A 17,746-nucleotide genomic window follows, 5' to 3' on the forward strand; every position below is an offset into this window, starting at 1 on the left:
AAATGGTTTCTCTCAAATATGGAAGTTAGATCAAACAGAAGGGAAAAGTTTGGTTCCCTTAAAATAGGATGGACATCAGTGGAATAGAGGAAGGGGATTGAGGCTGGAGAAGATAAATAGGAAAGGGGAGGAACTGAAGAATGAAACTTTTCAAATTGTGCTTTATACATATATGAACATTCCACAGTGAATTTCACCTTTATGTATACCTATGAAGCACCAATTAAAATCATAAATTAATAGAGGACAAGTAAAGTAAAAAAGGGAACTAGGGAAGGGAGAGGAGAGAAAAAGAGGCAATAAACAGTACTGGGGACTAAAATGGAGCAAAAATGTATTCATGTATGTATGATCAGGTTAGAATGAGCAACACTCTTATGTATAGCCCTATGCTTTAATAAAAATATTATTAGTATAAAGAGGCTTTTCATGTTTCATTTTTCACTATTGCCATGTTCACAGCATCAGTTCCCACAAGGTTTTTACCCTCTTAGTGATGCTCAGTGTCGGCTCCCTCTTGGGTCGTTTTGGAACATCTTCCCTAGATTCCTGTTCAAAGTTAATTCTCAGAATTATTTTTTTTCCAGGAGCTAATTAACATTTCTGGATCTAGGTCCCTGGGCAATAATTTATCCCCCAATGACTCTGCTGATTAAACTAGAAGAAATGTGTGCCACTGAAACTGGTATAAAATTGCAATGAAGTTCATTACCAATCTTCAGACAAAATGGAGAAAATAAGACTTTAAAGAAGAGGGTGTGTCCCTGATCTTTGATGATTTTAAAGAAGCCAACTTCTTAAGAAATTGTAAGAGGAGTTTTGATTTGAATCAATGGAGGAAGGGTAGTAATAAGCAATTGTTAAATGAAGGGACAGAGACATGCCTTTTTCTCAAAGCCTATCTGAATACTTTGTGAATAATCAGGGCATACATTCATTAGGATTAAGAAAGAAAATATGTGATAATTTATTGGACCTTTTCATGCACATATGACATCTCAGTTCTGACATTATGTAGCTCCAGAGATACAATCCCTCATCATCTTTTATATGTCAAAAAGTGAGTATGTCCAGAGGTCATCAATGTTACCCTTCCATAGTGGTGATTTATCAGATCTTTATCAATTTGAATTTCTACTAATCTTTGGGGTATTTTTATTTAAAATCTTGTTTGAAAAATTTTTAATGATCAATTAAGCATGAAGTAAAAAAAATGGGGACTGGTTTAAACAGAGGTATTTCCTCTAAACAAGTTTCAAGGGAAATCTAAATATTCTCAATATTCTGCTCAATATTCCTCAGCTACTTTCCCCTTCCCAACACTGTTTTTCCCTTTGTCAGCTTCACAGCAAATTGAAGTTGCAATGAAAAACCACTCTTTGACTGAATTCATCCTTCTTGGACTAACAGATATTCCAGAGCTTCAGATTATCATTTTCATATTTCTCCTCCTCACATACCTGTTCAGCATCATTGGGAATCTTACAATCATCATCCTCACACTGCTGGACTCCCACCTCCAGACTCCCATGTATTTCTTCCTCCGAAATTTCTCCTTCCTGGAAATTTCCTTTACATCCACTTTCACTCCTAGGCTGCTATTCAGCATCTCAACTGGGATCAAGACTATCAGCTTTGCTGGATGCTTCACTCAATATTTCTTTGCTATTTTCTTTGGGGCCACTGAGTTTTACCTTCTGACTGCCATGTCCTTTGACCGCTATGTGGCCATCTGCAAACCTCTGCATTATACCACTATTATGAACAGCAGAATTTGCCTCCAGATGGTTCTCTGCTCTTGGCTTTGTGGCTTCCTGATCATCTTGTTCCCAATCATCCTGACCAGTCATCTGGATTTCTGTGGGTCCAATGTGCTAAATCATTATTACTGTGACTATGGACCCCTCATAGAAATCTCTTGCTCAGACACTAGTCTACTGGAACTATTCGACTTTATCTTAGCACTTCTGACACTGGTAGTCACACTGGTGCTGGTGATCCTCTCCTACACAAACATCATCAGGACCATTCTGAAGATCCCTTCTGCTCAGCAAAGGAAAAAGGCCTTTTCCACATGTTCTTCTCACATGATTGTCATCTCCCTCTCTTATGGAAGCTGCATCTTCATGTACATAAAGCCTTCAGTGAAAGAAGGAGTTGCTTTCAATAAGGGAGTAGCTGTACTCAATAACTCTGTTGCCCCTTTACTGAATCCATTCATTTACACTCTAAGGAATAAACAGGTAAAACAAGCCTTCAAGGAGATGGCCAGAAAAATTGTGAATCTTCATTTATTTTAGTGGCCTCAAAACGAATGAAAATTGTTAAAGATGTTCCTGAAGGTGCTCTTCAGTTATTAAAGTGATTTCTTAGATGAATTAAATGTAAGTACCTATTGAATTTTCAGATTAAATTTCCACCAAGAAATGATTAATTAAAGAAGGTTAATTCAAATTTGTTCTGGGGATAACTTTTAGATTTAAAAAAATGGGAGAGTATTTTTTAAACTATGCAAACACAGACAAAATGAACAAACAAACAAAAACCAAAAAAATCTGCTTGAAAACTTTTTTGCTTTTCATAAATATGACAAGCTGAATGATCAACTCTTTATCCCCCAAGGAGCTCTAGGACTCATCACTAATTATCAGAGTGTGAATACAGGTCAATGATAGAACACTTCTCTACAATGTTCAGAAGTAAAAAAAAAATAGTAATTATTTTATTATTATCAAAAAGTTGTAAATATACTGTGTTAAATATGACTGGCTGTTTCTCAGAAGAGATTGTTCATAAACTATGCCCAAAAATACTCTACAAGAACACTTTTCCTATGGTTTTAAACAGCTTTATTTTGGTAGATACTCCTTTTATTTTATTTTATTTGTTTTATAGATGTACATGGACACAATAACTTTATTTTATTTATTTATTTATTTATTTATTTATTTATTTATTTATTTATGTCATGCTGAAGATAGAACCCAGTGCCTCATATGTGTGAGGCAAGTGCTCTGCCACAGAGCCACAATCCCAGCCCATGAATCTACTCCTTTTGATGACTCCAAAAACTGCCTTCCTGTAACCACCCACAGAAAGGTACAGTGTTAGATGATATGAATATTTTTAGGACATTTCTGGCTGTCTTATTTGGGTGCTGAAATTAGAATGAAGGGTGTTAAGTGGAATCATCTTGTTTCATTGAAAAGGAGACCCAGGCAAAGAGAAATCACAGGGAATTTTGGCAATGATAAAAATCCACCAAGACAAGACTGTAACAAGGCTGTGCCTGACATTTAGAGGACACTTTATAGATGATTCTGGTGTGGTTAGGGTGAATAATAAGGATGCTATGTCATGGTCTATTAACCCTCTCCACTGTTCCCTGCTTGAAGGTCCTTTGGATACCCATTTGATGTTGCCCATCTTTGTGAGGATGGTAGACCCCTGGCTTTTCTGCTTAAGTGGAACCACCTGGCAGCTGACATCCTCAAGAATACTAACAAGCCCAACTTTATGGCTATTTATGTCCCCCATGAACATCTATCTCTCTCACCATCATATGTGGTGTATGAAAGCCACTATTAAACATTAGTGATGCTTGTTCCCCTCTCAGAATCCTAGTCCTCATGCCCTTGGAGAATGTGGGACCTCCTCTAGAATGAATCTTTGTAGGGCCATATAAGATATTTCCACATCAGTGAGCATTGGACATTGCTTTTTCCAGGCTCTATGGGACACCTTAGCCATGAAATGAGGTCCTTGCCTAGATATTAAATTCCATGTCTTTAGAAAGTTTCCTGTGTCCATAAATTTTAGCTCAACACTCTTACATGCCTGACCCCTAAGCAGTATCTATATCTCTGACTCCACCCAGGACAAGTTGTCTGGTTATTACAGTGTACAGATTTTTTTTACCTCTTAAGTCATCATGTCTCCACATACATGATATGGGATTTAATGTATTAGCTTAGCACCTAGGAAAGGAGATGAGAACAGCTCCAGAGGGAAGTCTTTCCTCTCTTGCATAGTGTAGACCCCTGAACCACCTGCTTACCACTTCTTACTAAGGAACAATGAGCCACAGTTATAATTCCAATTGTTCACAGGGCTCAAAATGTGAAAATACTCAGGCCTATATATCCAAAAAACCTTTTTTTCATATTTCTAGTCATGTTTCCCCCATCAGGGTCTTTAGCTTTATAACACACCAGTGTTGTGAAAAATTCAGAGGTTTCTGAAACTCAATGACTAGAAAAAGCAGATCAACATGCCACTCACATGTTTGTTCTTACACTACAGAAAATATATCCTCCTTTGAAAGCTACCATGTAGACCCTCTGGCTCTCACAATTAGCTACTAACTAGTTATTACACACTTGTGATTCATCTTTAGGGCATCAATATAACTTACCTTTAACTATTCATTACACATGCTCTCCAACATAAAATAAAATACTACATTTCATACAGAGGAAGAAGAGGAAGGAGAAAGAAGAAGAAGAAGAAGAAGAAGAAGAAGAAGAAGAAGAAGAAGAAGAAGAAGGAGGAGGAGGAGGAGGAGGAGGAGGAGGAGGAGGAGGAGGAGGAGGAGGAGGAGGAGGAGGAGGAAGAGGAGGAAGAAGAAGAAACTGTTTTGCTTTCTTATGCAAAACATAAAGCACTAAATATAACTATTCTCAGATATGAGAGATACTCACATTATCAGACAGGAACTTGGAAATTATTTTGATGACCATGTTAAGGATTTAGTGAACAAGGGAGCAAATATGTCTGAACAATTTGGAAAATTTGTGGAAACACAAAGTATTTTTTAAGAATGTAATTGAATGCTAAAACTATAACACATAGTAACAGAATTAAAGAATTTCTAATTAACCTACTGGACACAGTTCAAGAAAGAATTTGTATTTAGTTAAGAGAAAATATCCAAATTAAGTCCAAAGATAAAAAACTGAATTGGGGGACAGACTATTCTTGAATCATGGCACAATATCAAATACTATAAAATATGTGTTCCAGAAGAAGAGAGCAAAGATAAGGGAAAAGAAATATTTGCATTGTTATAGTCACACAAACGTTTTTAGAAAAAGGAAAAAGAAGACTCATTGCTTTGCTAGCAAAAGACAAGCACAGAGGACTACTGCCCCAGTGGCTGTGATTCTGCTTATCAAGTTGAGCAGGAGATTTTAGCTTCTGAAGAGGTGGTTCAAAGGTTATATTCCACCTGTTCTCTGTTGTAATTCACTTATTAATTTGGGAGAGGTTCTTCTGCCATCTCCAATGAATTACTTCATTCCTGTGATGGGTGTGTTCTCAAGGACAGATAACTCAGAATAGGATGCAGAAGAAAGGTAATCCTTATTTCCCTGAGATTAGGGAGAGGAATAGATTAGGAAGAAGCAGGGAGAGAGGAAGAGGAAAAACAATGTTCATTTAAAAAATAAGTTGCAGTGGCAGAGCAGATTTTCCAAACAAAACTTAAACAAAGAAACAATAGAACTAAATAATACAAACAATAATTGAGACTTAAGGGAGATATGTAGAATATTTCATCCATCCATCCATGACTTAATGTGCTTTCTTCTCAGCAGCACATGGATACTTCTTTAAAATAGGTCATTTCTCATGCCAAAAAGCAACTCAAAAAATGAAAAAAAAAATTGAGATACTACCCTGAACTCTATCAGATCATAATAGAATAAAATTAGAAATCAATGATAAAATAAAAAAATAAGATACGCCTGAAAGACCTAAGAAACCTTATTTTACTAGGGACCTCATTTTTCTCTGAAACTTAACTCCTGACCGACTGCAGTCCTAAAGTCAGGAAATACCACAGAAAGCTCTGCACAGTTCTTGGAAAAGCTGCAGATGATGATTGCCTAAGATAGGCCACCTGTTGAAATATCTGAAATTCTAGACGGCCCCCACCTACATGTGGTGACCAATATCTAAATCAGAAGCCCTGCATTTTGGCGCATATCCCCCTTGCAACACCCTCATGGTTTAAACCAATCATTTTAAGTGCATCAACCCCTTGAACTAACCAATAATCCTTTCCAGATTCTTTCTGGCCACTTGATATGCGAATCATGTATTAGAGTTGTTTTATGATTTTCCAGTGGACTGTGATGATTTGCTAACAGATGCTATGATGTATGTGAAGTCCCTGCCTTCCCCAAAGAGAGTATAAAACTGCTGCAAACTCTGGACTTGGGGCCTCTCAGTGTCACCAATTTCTGTGTGCAGAGGACCAAGCTAGCTCGCAATAAACACCTCTTGCTGCTTACATCAATCTTGGTCTCTGGTGGTCTTTTGGGGGTCCCGAACTCAAGCATATCAACCCCAACACTTGGAGACTAAGCAATGCATTATTGAATGACAAATAGATAACAGAAGAAATCAGGGATCAATAAAAAAATACTTAAAACATATAAAAAGCTCTGGGACTCCATGAAGGCAGTGCTAAGAGGAGAGTTCATGCAATGACTCATTCATTAAAAAATGGAAAGTCAATGAATAAATGACCTAACATTACATCTCAAAGTCCTAGAAAAAGAACAACCAACCAACACCAAAAGCAGTAAAAGACAGAAAATAATTAAAATTGGAACTGAAATCAATAAAGTTGAAACAATTTAAGAAATTGACAAAACAAAAATCTGGTTCTTTGAAAAAATAAAATTAACAAACCCTTAGCCACAGTAATAAAAAAACAAATTACTGAATTCATGATGAAAAAAATAATATCACAATGACACTACAGAAATAAGAAGGTAATCAGAAAGTTCTTTGAAATTCATACTCAAAAAAAAAAAGAAAGAAAGAAAGAAAGAAAGAAAGAAAGAAAGAAAGAAAGAAAGAAAGAAAATCTTTGAAGCAAAAACAAAGATCAGGCAGTTAGTGTAGGTAGATGAATCCAGTAGGGTAGGAAGAAGGAAGCTGAATAGGGTTGGGAAGGTGGACACTGGTTCAAAGGGGAATGGAATGTTAATACCTTCAGGACACTTCACATTCCCCTAACAGATATCCAAACAATACCTGCCACCCAGGAGACTGGCCCTCCCAGCAGGGAATTATTAATGAGCATTTCCTGGCTCACCTCCCCCTGAATTGCCTCTTTCCTGCTTTTTCACCACATGGTGGGATAAAAGGTAGGACATGAGAAGTAAAAAAACACAGAAATTATACAAAGGACATGACTCACCCCCTCACATAATTATGAGAAGAACATGACTCACCACCCCAGCTCTGTTCTCCTTCTCTGCTGAGAAGACTGCGTTACTATTCTTTAAATCAAACTTGTTGCTTCCATATTTCCCTGTTGTTCAATCTTCACATCTGGGGAGCAGAACTCATTATCACCAGTAACTGGCTGTAATATCTTGATGACATCAACAAATTTCTAGAGACTTACAACTTACCCAAGCTGAGTCAGGAAGACCTACACAATTTAAACAGATCAATTTCAAGCAAGGAAATGTCAGGTTGATGGTGGTGACTTAGGAACAAAGCACCAAGCAGCCCACTGAGTGCAAAAGAAACATTGATCAGGCACCCACAGAACCGCCTGTCAATCAACAGGGTCTCCTGGCCAATCCTGGATCTTAGCCAGTTCCCCTGACCATCTCCACTGGGACAAGGGACTATAGAAATCCTTTCTCCTGTTCTAAGCCCTTCCTTTCCTGCCATAAGCCCCATAAAATTCTAGTCCAGTGGAGCCTCCACTCAGTTTCTCCTCAGACCCTCTTCCTATCCTCTCTGTTGGTCTGATAGAGTTCTGCCAGGGAGTGGAGTCTCAATAAAGCCTCCTCAGCAGCCTTTTAAAATCTGCCTCCTTTTGGTTGGCACCATTGCCTAACCTTATAGGAAATAGGAGACAACATCAAAATTGTACCAAAAAAGAAAAGCCCAGGACCAGTTATATTCTCAGCCAAGTTCTATAAGACCTTCAAAGAAGAAATAATGTCAATACTCCTCAAATTAGTCCATGAAATAGAAAAAGAGAGAGAACACTTCCAAACCTATTCTTAATATATATATATATATATATATATATATATATATATATATATATATTTAGTTGTGGTTGGACATAATACCTTTGTTTTATTTATTTATTTTTATGTGGTGCTGAGGATCAAACCCAGCCCCTTGCACATGCTAGGTGAGCACTCTACTGCTGAGCCACAGCCCAAGTCCCCCAAATCTATTCTTTGAGGTTAGTATCACCCTGATACCAAAACTGGACAAAGACACATTAAGGAAGAAAACTTCAAACCAATACCCATGATGAACATAGAGGCAAAAATTCTCAATAAAATTCTGGCAAATCTCATAAAAAAAAAATATTTAAAAGATATTTCACCATGATCAAGTGGGGTTCATTCCAGGGATGCAAGGTTGGTTCAACATATGGAAATCAATAAACACTATTAATCACATCAATAGACTAAAAGTTAAGGATCATACGATTATATGATTATATCAATAGATGCAGAGAAACCATGTGACAAAATATAAAACCCTTTTATGTTCAAACACTAAAAAAGCCTAGGAGTAATAGGAATATACCTCAACATTGTAAAACCTATCTCTGCAAAACCCAAGGCCAATATCTTTCTAAATAAAGAGAAACTGGAATCATTCCCTCTAAAAATTAGAGCAAGACAGGGACCCCCTCTTTTACCACTTCTATTCAACACAGTCCTTGAAACTCTAGCCAGAGAAATTAGAGAGATGAAAGATTTTAAACGGATATGAATAGGAAAATAAGAACTCAGTGGGGCTGGAATTGTAGCTCAGTGTTGAAGCACTTGCTTCACAAGTGTGAGGAACTGGGTTTGATTCTAGCACCACATACAAAGAAACAAAGGCATTGAGTACATACACAAATATATATATGGTCATAGTACCAAAAGCATTATAGAGATCTAACACGATTTCTATTAAAATCCCAATTACATTTTTCATAGAACTAGAAAAAGTAATCATAAAATTTATTTGCAAAAATAAGAGAGGCAGAATAGTGAAAGTATTTCTTAGCAAGAAGAGTGAAGCAACAGGCATCACAATACCAGATCTTAAATTATACTACAAAGCCATAGTAACAAAACTGATATGGTATTGACAACAAGACAGACACATAGTCCAATGGCACAGAATAGAAGACACAGTGACAAACCCACAAAAATACAGTTATCCCATACTAGATAAAGGCACCAAAAACAATATATTGGAAAAAGATAACCATTTTAACAAACGGTGCTGGGAAAACTGGAAATCCAGATGTAGCAAAATAAAATTAAACCCCTATCTCTAACCCTGCATGAAATTCAAATCAAAGGAAATCCAAGTCTTAGGCACTAGAACAGACACCCTGTACCTAATAGAAGAAAACATAGGTCCAAATCTTACCATGTTGGCTTTGGAACTGACTTCATTAACAAGACTCCTAAAACACAAGAAGTAAAATAAAGATTCAATAAATGGGATGTAATCAAACTTAAAAGCTTCTTTTCAGCAAAATTACCAAGAAGGTGAAGAGAAAGCCTACAGGGTGGAAGAAAATCTTTACCACATGCACCCCAGAGAGAGCACTAGTCTCCAGGATTTATGAAAAAAATTTAAAAAAAAGCTTAACAGCAAAAAAAAAAAAAAAAAAAACAACCCAATAAATAAATGGGTAAGGAAATAAACAGGCACTTCACAGAAGAAGATATACAACTGATCAACAAATACATAAAAAATGTTCAAGATCTTTAGCAATTAGAAGAAAGCATATCAAAACTGCTCAAAGACTTTATCTCACTCTAGTCAGAATGGCAACTATCAAGAACACAAAAGACAATAAATTTTGGCAAGGATGTGGGGAAACAGGTACCCTCACACATTGCTGATAGGACTCCAACTTGGTGCAACCACTATGGAAAGCAGTATGGAGATTCCTCAGAAAACTAGGAAGGGAACCACCATTTGACCCATCTATTCCACTCTTCAGTTTATACACACAGGACTTAAAAATCAACATATTACACTTATGTAGTCACATCAATGTTTATAGCAGGTCAAAGCACAATAGCTAAAGTATTGAACCAACCTAGATACCCTTCAACAGATGGATGGCTAAAGAAAAGTGGTATATATGCACAGTGGAATATTACTTAGCCTTTTATAAGACTGAAATTATAGCATTTGCCAGTAAATGGATGGAACCAGAGAACATCACGCTAAGCAAAATTAGCCAACACACCCCAAAACAAAGGTCAAATGTGTTTTTCTGATATGCAGATGCTAATCCTCAATAAGAGTGAAGAGGCTAGGGAAGAATAGGGGTACTTTGGATTAGGTAGAGAGGAATGAAGGGACAGAAGGGGATGTTGTGCGAGGAAGGATAGTAGAATTACTTGGACATTAATGCCCTATGTGCATATGTGACTACATGACCAATGTAATTCTAAAACACATACAACCAGAAGAATGAGAAGTTATACTCCATTTCTGTATGATGTATCAAAATCTATTCTACTTTCATGTATAACTAATTAGAAAAACTTTTAAAAAGGAAAAATAAATAAATAAATATGGTTTGTATTACTGTACAACAAAGACCTTTTAATATTAGAAGAAATTACCAATTAATTTTCAAAGTTAGAATTATCTAAAAATATACTGGAATAATAAAAAAAGATATAAAATCCCATGATAATGATATACATCCATGAAGTTTCATTAAAATATGTGCATGTCATATTTTTATGGAAAAGCACAAAAGTTACAAAACATATGGAAATATACAGAAATAATAAATACAGCTTAGTAGTAGAGCACTTGCCTAGACACATGAGGACCTGGGTTTGATCCTAATATAGCAAATAATAATAACAATAGTAGCAGCAACAACAACAACAACATAAACAAAACTACACAAGATTAAAATAGGTGATATTGGATTGCTATAATTTCAGTCTTATTTTAAGTTTATGTACTTAAATTCTATTACAAGTCAATCATCTTTCATTCAAAAATTCCAAATCCAAAATGCTCTGAAATATGAAACATTTTACACACCAACACGATGCCACAGGTGGAAAATACCATACCTGACTCTCACTCAGCCAAGGGAATGGGTTTTTCTCCAGAGGGATGGGCTAGTTGAGAAATAAAAACAAAGAAAATCGTGCTATGAAATAACCAAGGAACACAGAACAGTAGTTTCAGAGTAGGGGCAGTGACAGGCAAGGCTGACCAGATGGGTCCAGCTTCTAACAAAGAAAGGAGTCTGTGTTTGCTTTATTTGTATTGGGACACATCAAAGAAATTCTATGGAAAGTTCTTCACCAAAACAGGATAGAGGTGGGGGCAAGCAAGCTGCTGGGTTCCTAGAGGTTCACACCCATCTCCAGTGCTGCATGAGACCTCTTAGCAGAGCTGAGGGGAAGTTCACTTGCATTTGGGACTGCCACAGGGAGTTCCCAGGACCAGATTTACCCCCTCCCTGGCTATGATACTGAAAAATGTCCTCATGCATTTCAATATGGCTTCCTGCACCTGACCTGTGTCACAGGCCACAGTCAAAACTCAGGAACACTATAAAATACTGTCCAAAGTTACCTGCACATTATTTGTGTATTTTTTTTTTAGAGTGGAAAGTGGAAGGCTTTATTAAAGGACAGCAGAAAAGACTTCCTCCCAGAGGAAGAAGGGGACCCAAAAGGTGGAATCTGTGGAAAGGGGAGGTCTTCCCTTTTTTATATCTAAGGTCTTCTTTTAGTCCTCCCACATTCCTGTCCTTTGTTTCCCTCTATCCTGCAGAGATAGAATCTATTTGTGTATGTTGTATATGAAACAAATGGATTTTATGGTTAGACTTGAGTCACATCCTCAAAATATTTCATTAGGAACAAGCAAATATTTCAAAATCCAAGTAAATCCCAAAACCGTGTTTCTGGTCCCAAGCATTTCAGACAAGGGTTGTTTTCAAACTATAATTTCCTGTATTTTTTTTCTTCCAGATAATAGGTTTTCTTCAGTCCTTAAGGATCCAGCTCATGATATGGGTTTGGATAGAGGATGTGGGTCAGTACAGCAGGTCTAAACTGGTGTGAACTCTTCTAAACTGCACAAGGGAGATTTCTGCCTACCTTGATCTGAATGGCATAACTTACACAGTAATGCAGCTTCACATAGAGCTTGGGAAGCCCATAAGAGCAGAAGACACAGGCTTTGGAAATGTCCCTGATGAATGCAGCCTTTGTTTCAAATGAGTAACGTTTTGTTTCAATTTTGCAGTAATACAAATGTATTTTGTTTTAATTATTAACATACATTGTACAAATTGATGGGATTCATTGTGATTTTTTCATACATTTGTATTTGTGTGTGTGGGGGGCAATCATCCCATTCACCCTTTTTCCACCCTCTCCTCCTTCTCTTCACACCCTTTCCATCCTTCACATTTCCTCATGGTCCCTCTTATACTTTCATGTTTGACTTTGTTTGCTTGCTTGTTTGGTTTGGTTTCCACTTAAGAAAAAAAAATACCAAATTTGTTTTTGTGTATTTGGCTTATTTTACTTAACATAATATCCTCCAATTCCACCCATTTGTCCACAATTGATGGTATTATATTTTGTATCTGGCTGAGCATTACAGTGTGTGTATGTGTGTGTGTGTGTGTGTGTGTGTGTGTGTGTGTGTTGTGTGACCTCATACATTCACCAATTCTTTTGATGCACCAAGTGTTTACTCCTAGGGCTTCTGTGTAAAAATTTCAGACATTGTCAATACATCATATATTTAATAAGCACCTCCCATTTTTTGAGGTCATAGATTTTCTGACAGTTTTAACTAAAGTCATTGAAAGACAATGTGAGATGGAAATTTCAATATTCACCTCTTTTATTTTAGGAGTTTGCCTTTCAAAATAATATTGAGCATGAATATATTAGAATCAGAAGAACAAAGAAAAGATCATTGTTTTAACCTCTTAATAATTTTTGAGGCTTACAATATAAATGTGACAGTGGATCTAGAATACAGGTACTTGGGTGAGAAACAATTATATCCATTATATAATTCAATTATATCCATTTGATTATTTCCACTAAAAGTTTAAGTATTTTTAGGACAAAACAATTAAAGACAATTAAACTTTTAGTTTATGAAAAATAAGCTAATGGATATCATTGAACTTAATTTACCATTTCCATATATATATATATATAAATATATATATATATATATGGAATGGAAATGGTAAATTTTATATATAAAATTATGTTAACAAAGTTGCTTATAATCTCTAATAAATCTTTTGAGGCACAAAGAAATTATCTAAATGAGTAATTTTCAAAAGAACCAGATTCCTCAATCAAATAAGGACTTGGGTGAACCACATAAAAAATAAACCATGAAGGAATAAAAGAAAACGATATTTTAGGATATTTTAGTATTGTTTTAATTATTTTCTTCTGTATTTCTGAATTGATAAATATTAAGTCATAGCTTAGGCTCTAATTATTCATTTCTTTCTATTTTTCATATTTTAACTCATCCACTTAGCTCCAAAGAAAATGTTGTCACATTGTTTTCCCCTCAACCTTCCACATCCCTTTTCCTTACAAGCTTTCCCAAAACTTTGCTGAAGTCAACGTTTCCTAGGGGCAAGTTTATTGTAACACACAACTATGGAAACAATACTTTACAAATATTTGCATAATTTTACACACATGTGTATATTTAAAAGTTTTCACCTGTAGGTGAATGTCTCATAAAGCAAAAATAAAAACTTTGAACTTTAGGAATTATGCTACATGGTTTTTATCATAACTAATTATAAAAGGTCTAGTTTATTCATTTAGAATATTTATTACCTTATGTGTATAATAAAAGCATAGAGCTTCATGTCTCCATATTTCTAGATTTTGGAAGTTTCTCTCCACAGGACAAATCCTCATTCTGTTTAGAGAGTGTGATGCAGGAATGAATGTGCCACTGTGCTCACATATCAGGCCCTGCAACTGTATCAAGGGATATTCCCAGCTTACATGGCTAGGAGAATTAAGTTCCTGTGTCCTTGATAAATGTACTTCTTATTGTGCATTTTCAATTGGATCTCCCAGGAGAGCCTTCCAAGTGTGAAAGTAGTAGTGCATGTGATTTCAGATCAATCATTGCTTTGCCTCAGTCACTTTATTCCATAGTACACAGCAATTCTCCCAACCCCTATTTCATTTTTGAATCATTACATTTTTTTCATGTCTTCTAGAGGTTACTTGCCTTCAAATTCTAACTTTATATAAATCTCATCTCCACTTTCTGAAAAGCCCAGTTTACATCTTTTTTTAAATTGGGTCTTCTTAGTTATAAATGAAAGTAGACTCTATTTCAATAAAATTATACCAGCATGGAACATATATTATTCTAATTAGGACCTCATTCATGTGATGGGGACAATGATGGGATTCATTAGGTATAATCATATGTGTACACAGGAAAATTATGTTAGATTTATTCTACTGTCTTTTAAACATTTTTTTGAGTATACCATTTCATTTAATTTTTTTTGAGTATACCATTTCATTTTTTTGAGTATACCATTTCATTAATTTCCAGGATAAATTTAACATGGATTAATATGAACATGTTTGAAACTTGTAATAGCCCTTTTTTGAGGAGAAAGATAACAATTGAGAATTTTACATAACTCACACAAAATTTCACAAATTTTAATATATTTGTATTGAAATGTGTACATTAACCAATATATCTGTGAAACTGCAGGTAACATATCCCTTATCTCTCCAGTCTTGTTTCCAAGAAGAAGAAAGAAAACTACAACAAAAAGGGCTGTGCTCAAATTAAAAAGCTTCTGCTCAGCAAAACAAATGATCAGCAGATCAAGGAGATAATCTACAGAATGGGAAAAAATCTTTCCAGCTCTTCTTCCAGAATATATATATAAAGACCTCAAAAACTTACAAAGAATCCAATAAAAAATGGGCAAGTTATCTGAATAGACAAATAAATAGTATTGCAGAAACTGAACACAGGTCATCTTGATTCTTTGCCAATTTTTTAAAATATTTTTATTAGTTGTTAATGGACCATTTTTATTTATTTATATGTGGTGCTAAAAATCAAATCCAGCGTGTTGCACATGCTAGGCAAGCGCTCTACCACTAAACCACAACCCAGCCCCTCTTCACCAATTTTTAAATCTAATTACTTATTTTCTTGCTCTTCAGTTGCTTTGGTTCCTTATATATCTTGAATATAGCCCCTTGTCAGATATATGATTTGCAGATATTTCCTCCTAGTCCATGGTTGCCTCTTCATTCTGTTAATTGATTCCTTGACCATAGAGAATATTTTTAGCTTGTTGTCATTCCATTTTGTCTCCTCTTGCTTCTGTTACCTGTGTTTTGGGAGTTGTTTCTGATAAATCATTGTCCAAAGCAATGCAAGTTTTTTTTTTTCTCCTAGCAACTCAACGTTTGAGGTTCTTGAAGTCTTTGTCCATTTTGTGTAGATGTTTTTTTAGAAGCCCAATTTTACTGTGTGAAATCAAAGTTGAATTTTGCCCTTCTGTATGTGGATGTTCAGTTTCTGCAATACTATTTATTTAAAAAGAATGTTTATTTCTCTGTTGTATATTCATGAAAATTTTGTTTAAAATAAACTGATTTGGAGTTTATATTTGAGCATTTTATCCTCTTTTGTTTCAAACCAGATTCTGAAAACTACAAGATCCTGGAAAAAGATATATCAAGCTCTGAAAGAAAATGGATGCCAACCAAGAATCTTGTATCTAGCAAAATTAAGCTTTAGATTTAGTGATGAAATAAAAACCTTCTATGAAAAACAAAAGTTAAAAGAATTTACAACTCAAAAATCTGCACTACAGAACATCCTTGACAAAACATTCTATGAAGAGAAAATCAAAATCAGTAGAGAGAGGTGTTACACTAAATAAAAAGCTAATCAAAGAAGAAAGCACATAAAGTTAACTATCAAAAATAAACAAAAATGGCTGGGAATAGAAATCATGTCTCAATAATTACCCTAAATGTTAATGGCCTAAACTCCTCAATCAAAAGACATAATCTTGAAAAGAGTGTAGATTGGATTAAAAATAAAATAAAATAAACCAATATGCTGCCTCCAAGAGACTCATCTCATAGGAAAAGTCATACACAAACCAAAAGGAAAAAGTTGGGAAAAATCATACTCACATGGACCATGGAAGGAAGCATGGGTTTCAATCCTCATATCCAATAAAGTAGACTTCAAGCTAAAGCTAATCAAAAGGGATAAAAAAGGACATTTCATACTGATCAAGGGAACCATACACCAAGAAGACATAACAATTATAAATATATATCCCCCAAACAATAGAGCATTTATATTCATCAAATAAATTCTTCTGGAGTTCAAGAGTCAAATTGACACAACACAATAATTTTGGGTGATTTTAACACACCTCTCTCACCACTGGATAAATCTTTCAAAGAAAACCTGAACAAAGAAACTATAGAGTTCAATAGTACAATTGATAACTTAGACTTAACTGACATACATAGAATGTTATCCATCTATGAGTAAATACACTTTCTTCTCAGAAGCACATGAATCCTTCTCTAAATTATACAATGTATTATACAAAAAAGCAACTCTTAGCAAATACAAAAAAGTAGAGATACTATCCTGCGTTCTATCAGATCAAAAGTGAATGAAATTAAAAATCAATAATAAAATAAAAAATAAAATCTACTCCAACACCTGGAGACAAGGCAAGTTAATTGCAGGGAGTTCATTCCTTAAAAAAAGAATAAGTCAACGAATAAATGACCTAATATTACATCTCAAAGTTCTAGAAAAAGAAGAACAAATCAACACCAAAAGCAGTAGAATACAGGAAATAATTAAAATCAGAACTGAAATCAAGGAAATCAAAACAAAAGAAACAATTGAAAAAATTTACAAAACAAAAAGTTGCCTTTTTGAAAAAGTAAATAAAATTGACAAACCCTTAGTCATGCTAATTAAGAGGAGAGAAAACTCAAATTACTAACATGTGTGATGAAAAAGGTAATATCACAACAGACATTACAGAAATACAGAAGATAATTAGAAATTATTTTGAAAATATTTACTCCAATAGAATAGAAAATATTGAAGGCATCAACAAGTTTCCATAGCCATATGATTTGCCCAAACTGAGTCAGGATGATACACAGAATTTAAACAGACCAATTTTAAGTAATGAAATAGAAGATGCCATCAGAAATCTACCAACCAATAAAAGCCCAGCAGTGGATGTGTACACAGCCAAGTTCTACAAGATCTTTAAAGAAGAACTAATACCAATACTCTTCAATTTATTTTAGGAAATAGAAAAAGAGACAGCACTTCCAAACTCATTCTATGAGGTCAATATCACTCTGATTCTCAAACCAGGCAAAGACACATCAAAGTAAGAGAACTTCAGACCAATATGTCTAATAAACATAGATGCAAAAATTCTCAATAAAATTCTGGCAAATTGAGTACAAAATATACCAAAAATATAGTACACCATGATCAAGTGGAATTCATCCCAGGGATGCAATGTTGGTTAATCATACAGAAATCAATAAATTGAATTTATCATATCAATAGACTTAAATAATTTTTTATGACTTTCTGACACCCCATTTTTCTGGTGCTTATTTATAATAACTTCTTAATCAATAATTATTTT

The 17,746-nt window shown here is 34.9% G+C and overlaps 1 protein-coding gene across 1 annotated transcript; it reads left to right on the top strand.

Annotated features, from left to right (window-relative positions):
* The first annotated feature begins 1,364 nt into the window (after nucleotides 1-1,364).
* On the top strand, nucleotides 1,365-2,300 carry LOC113176424 (olfactory receptor 6C4-like). Its single transcript, XM_026380905.2, has one exon. The coding sequence runs from the start codon at nucleotides 1,365-1,367 to the stop codon at nucleotides 2,298-2,300; it is 936 nt and encodes a 311-aa protein (XP_026236690.2).
* The last annotated feature ends 15,446 nt before the right edge of the window (nucleotides 2,301-17,746 follow it).

Source organism: Urocitellus parryii, chromosome 5, assembly GCF_045843805.1.
Source record: "Urocitellus parryii isolate mUroPar1 chromosome 5, mUroPar1.hap1, whole genome shotgun sequence".
Taxonomy (NCBI): domain Eukaryota; kingdom Metazoa; phylum Chordata; class Mammalia; order Rodentia; family Sciuridae; genus Urocitellus; species Urocitellus parryii.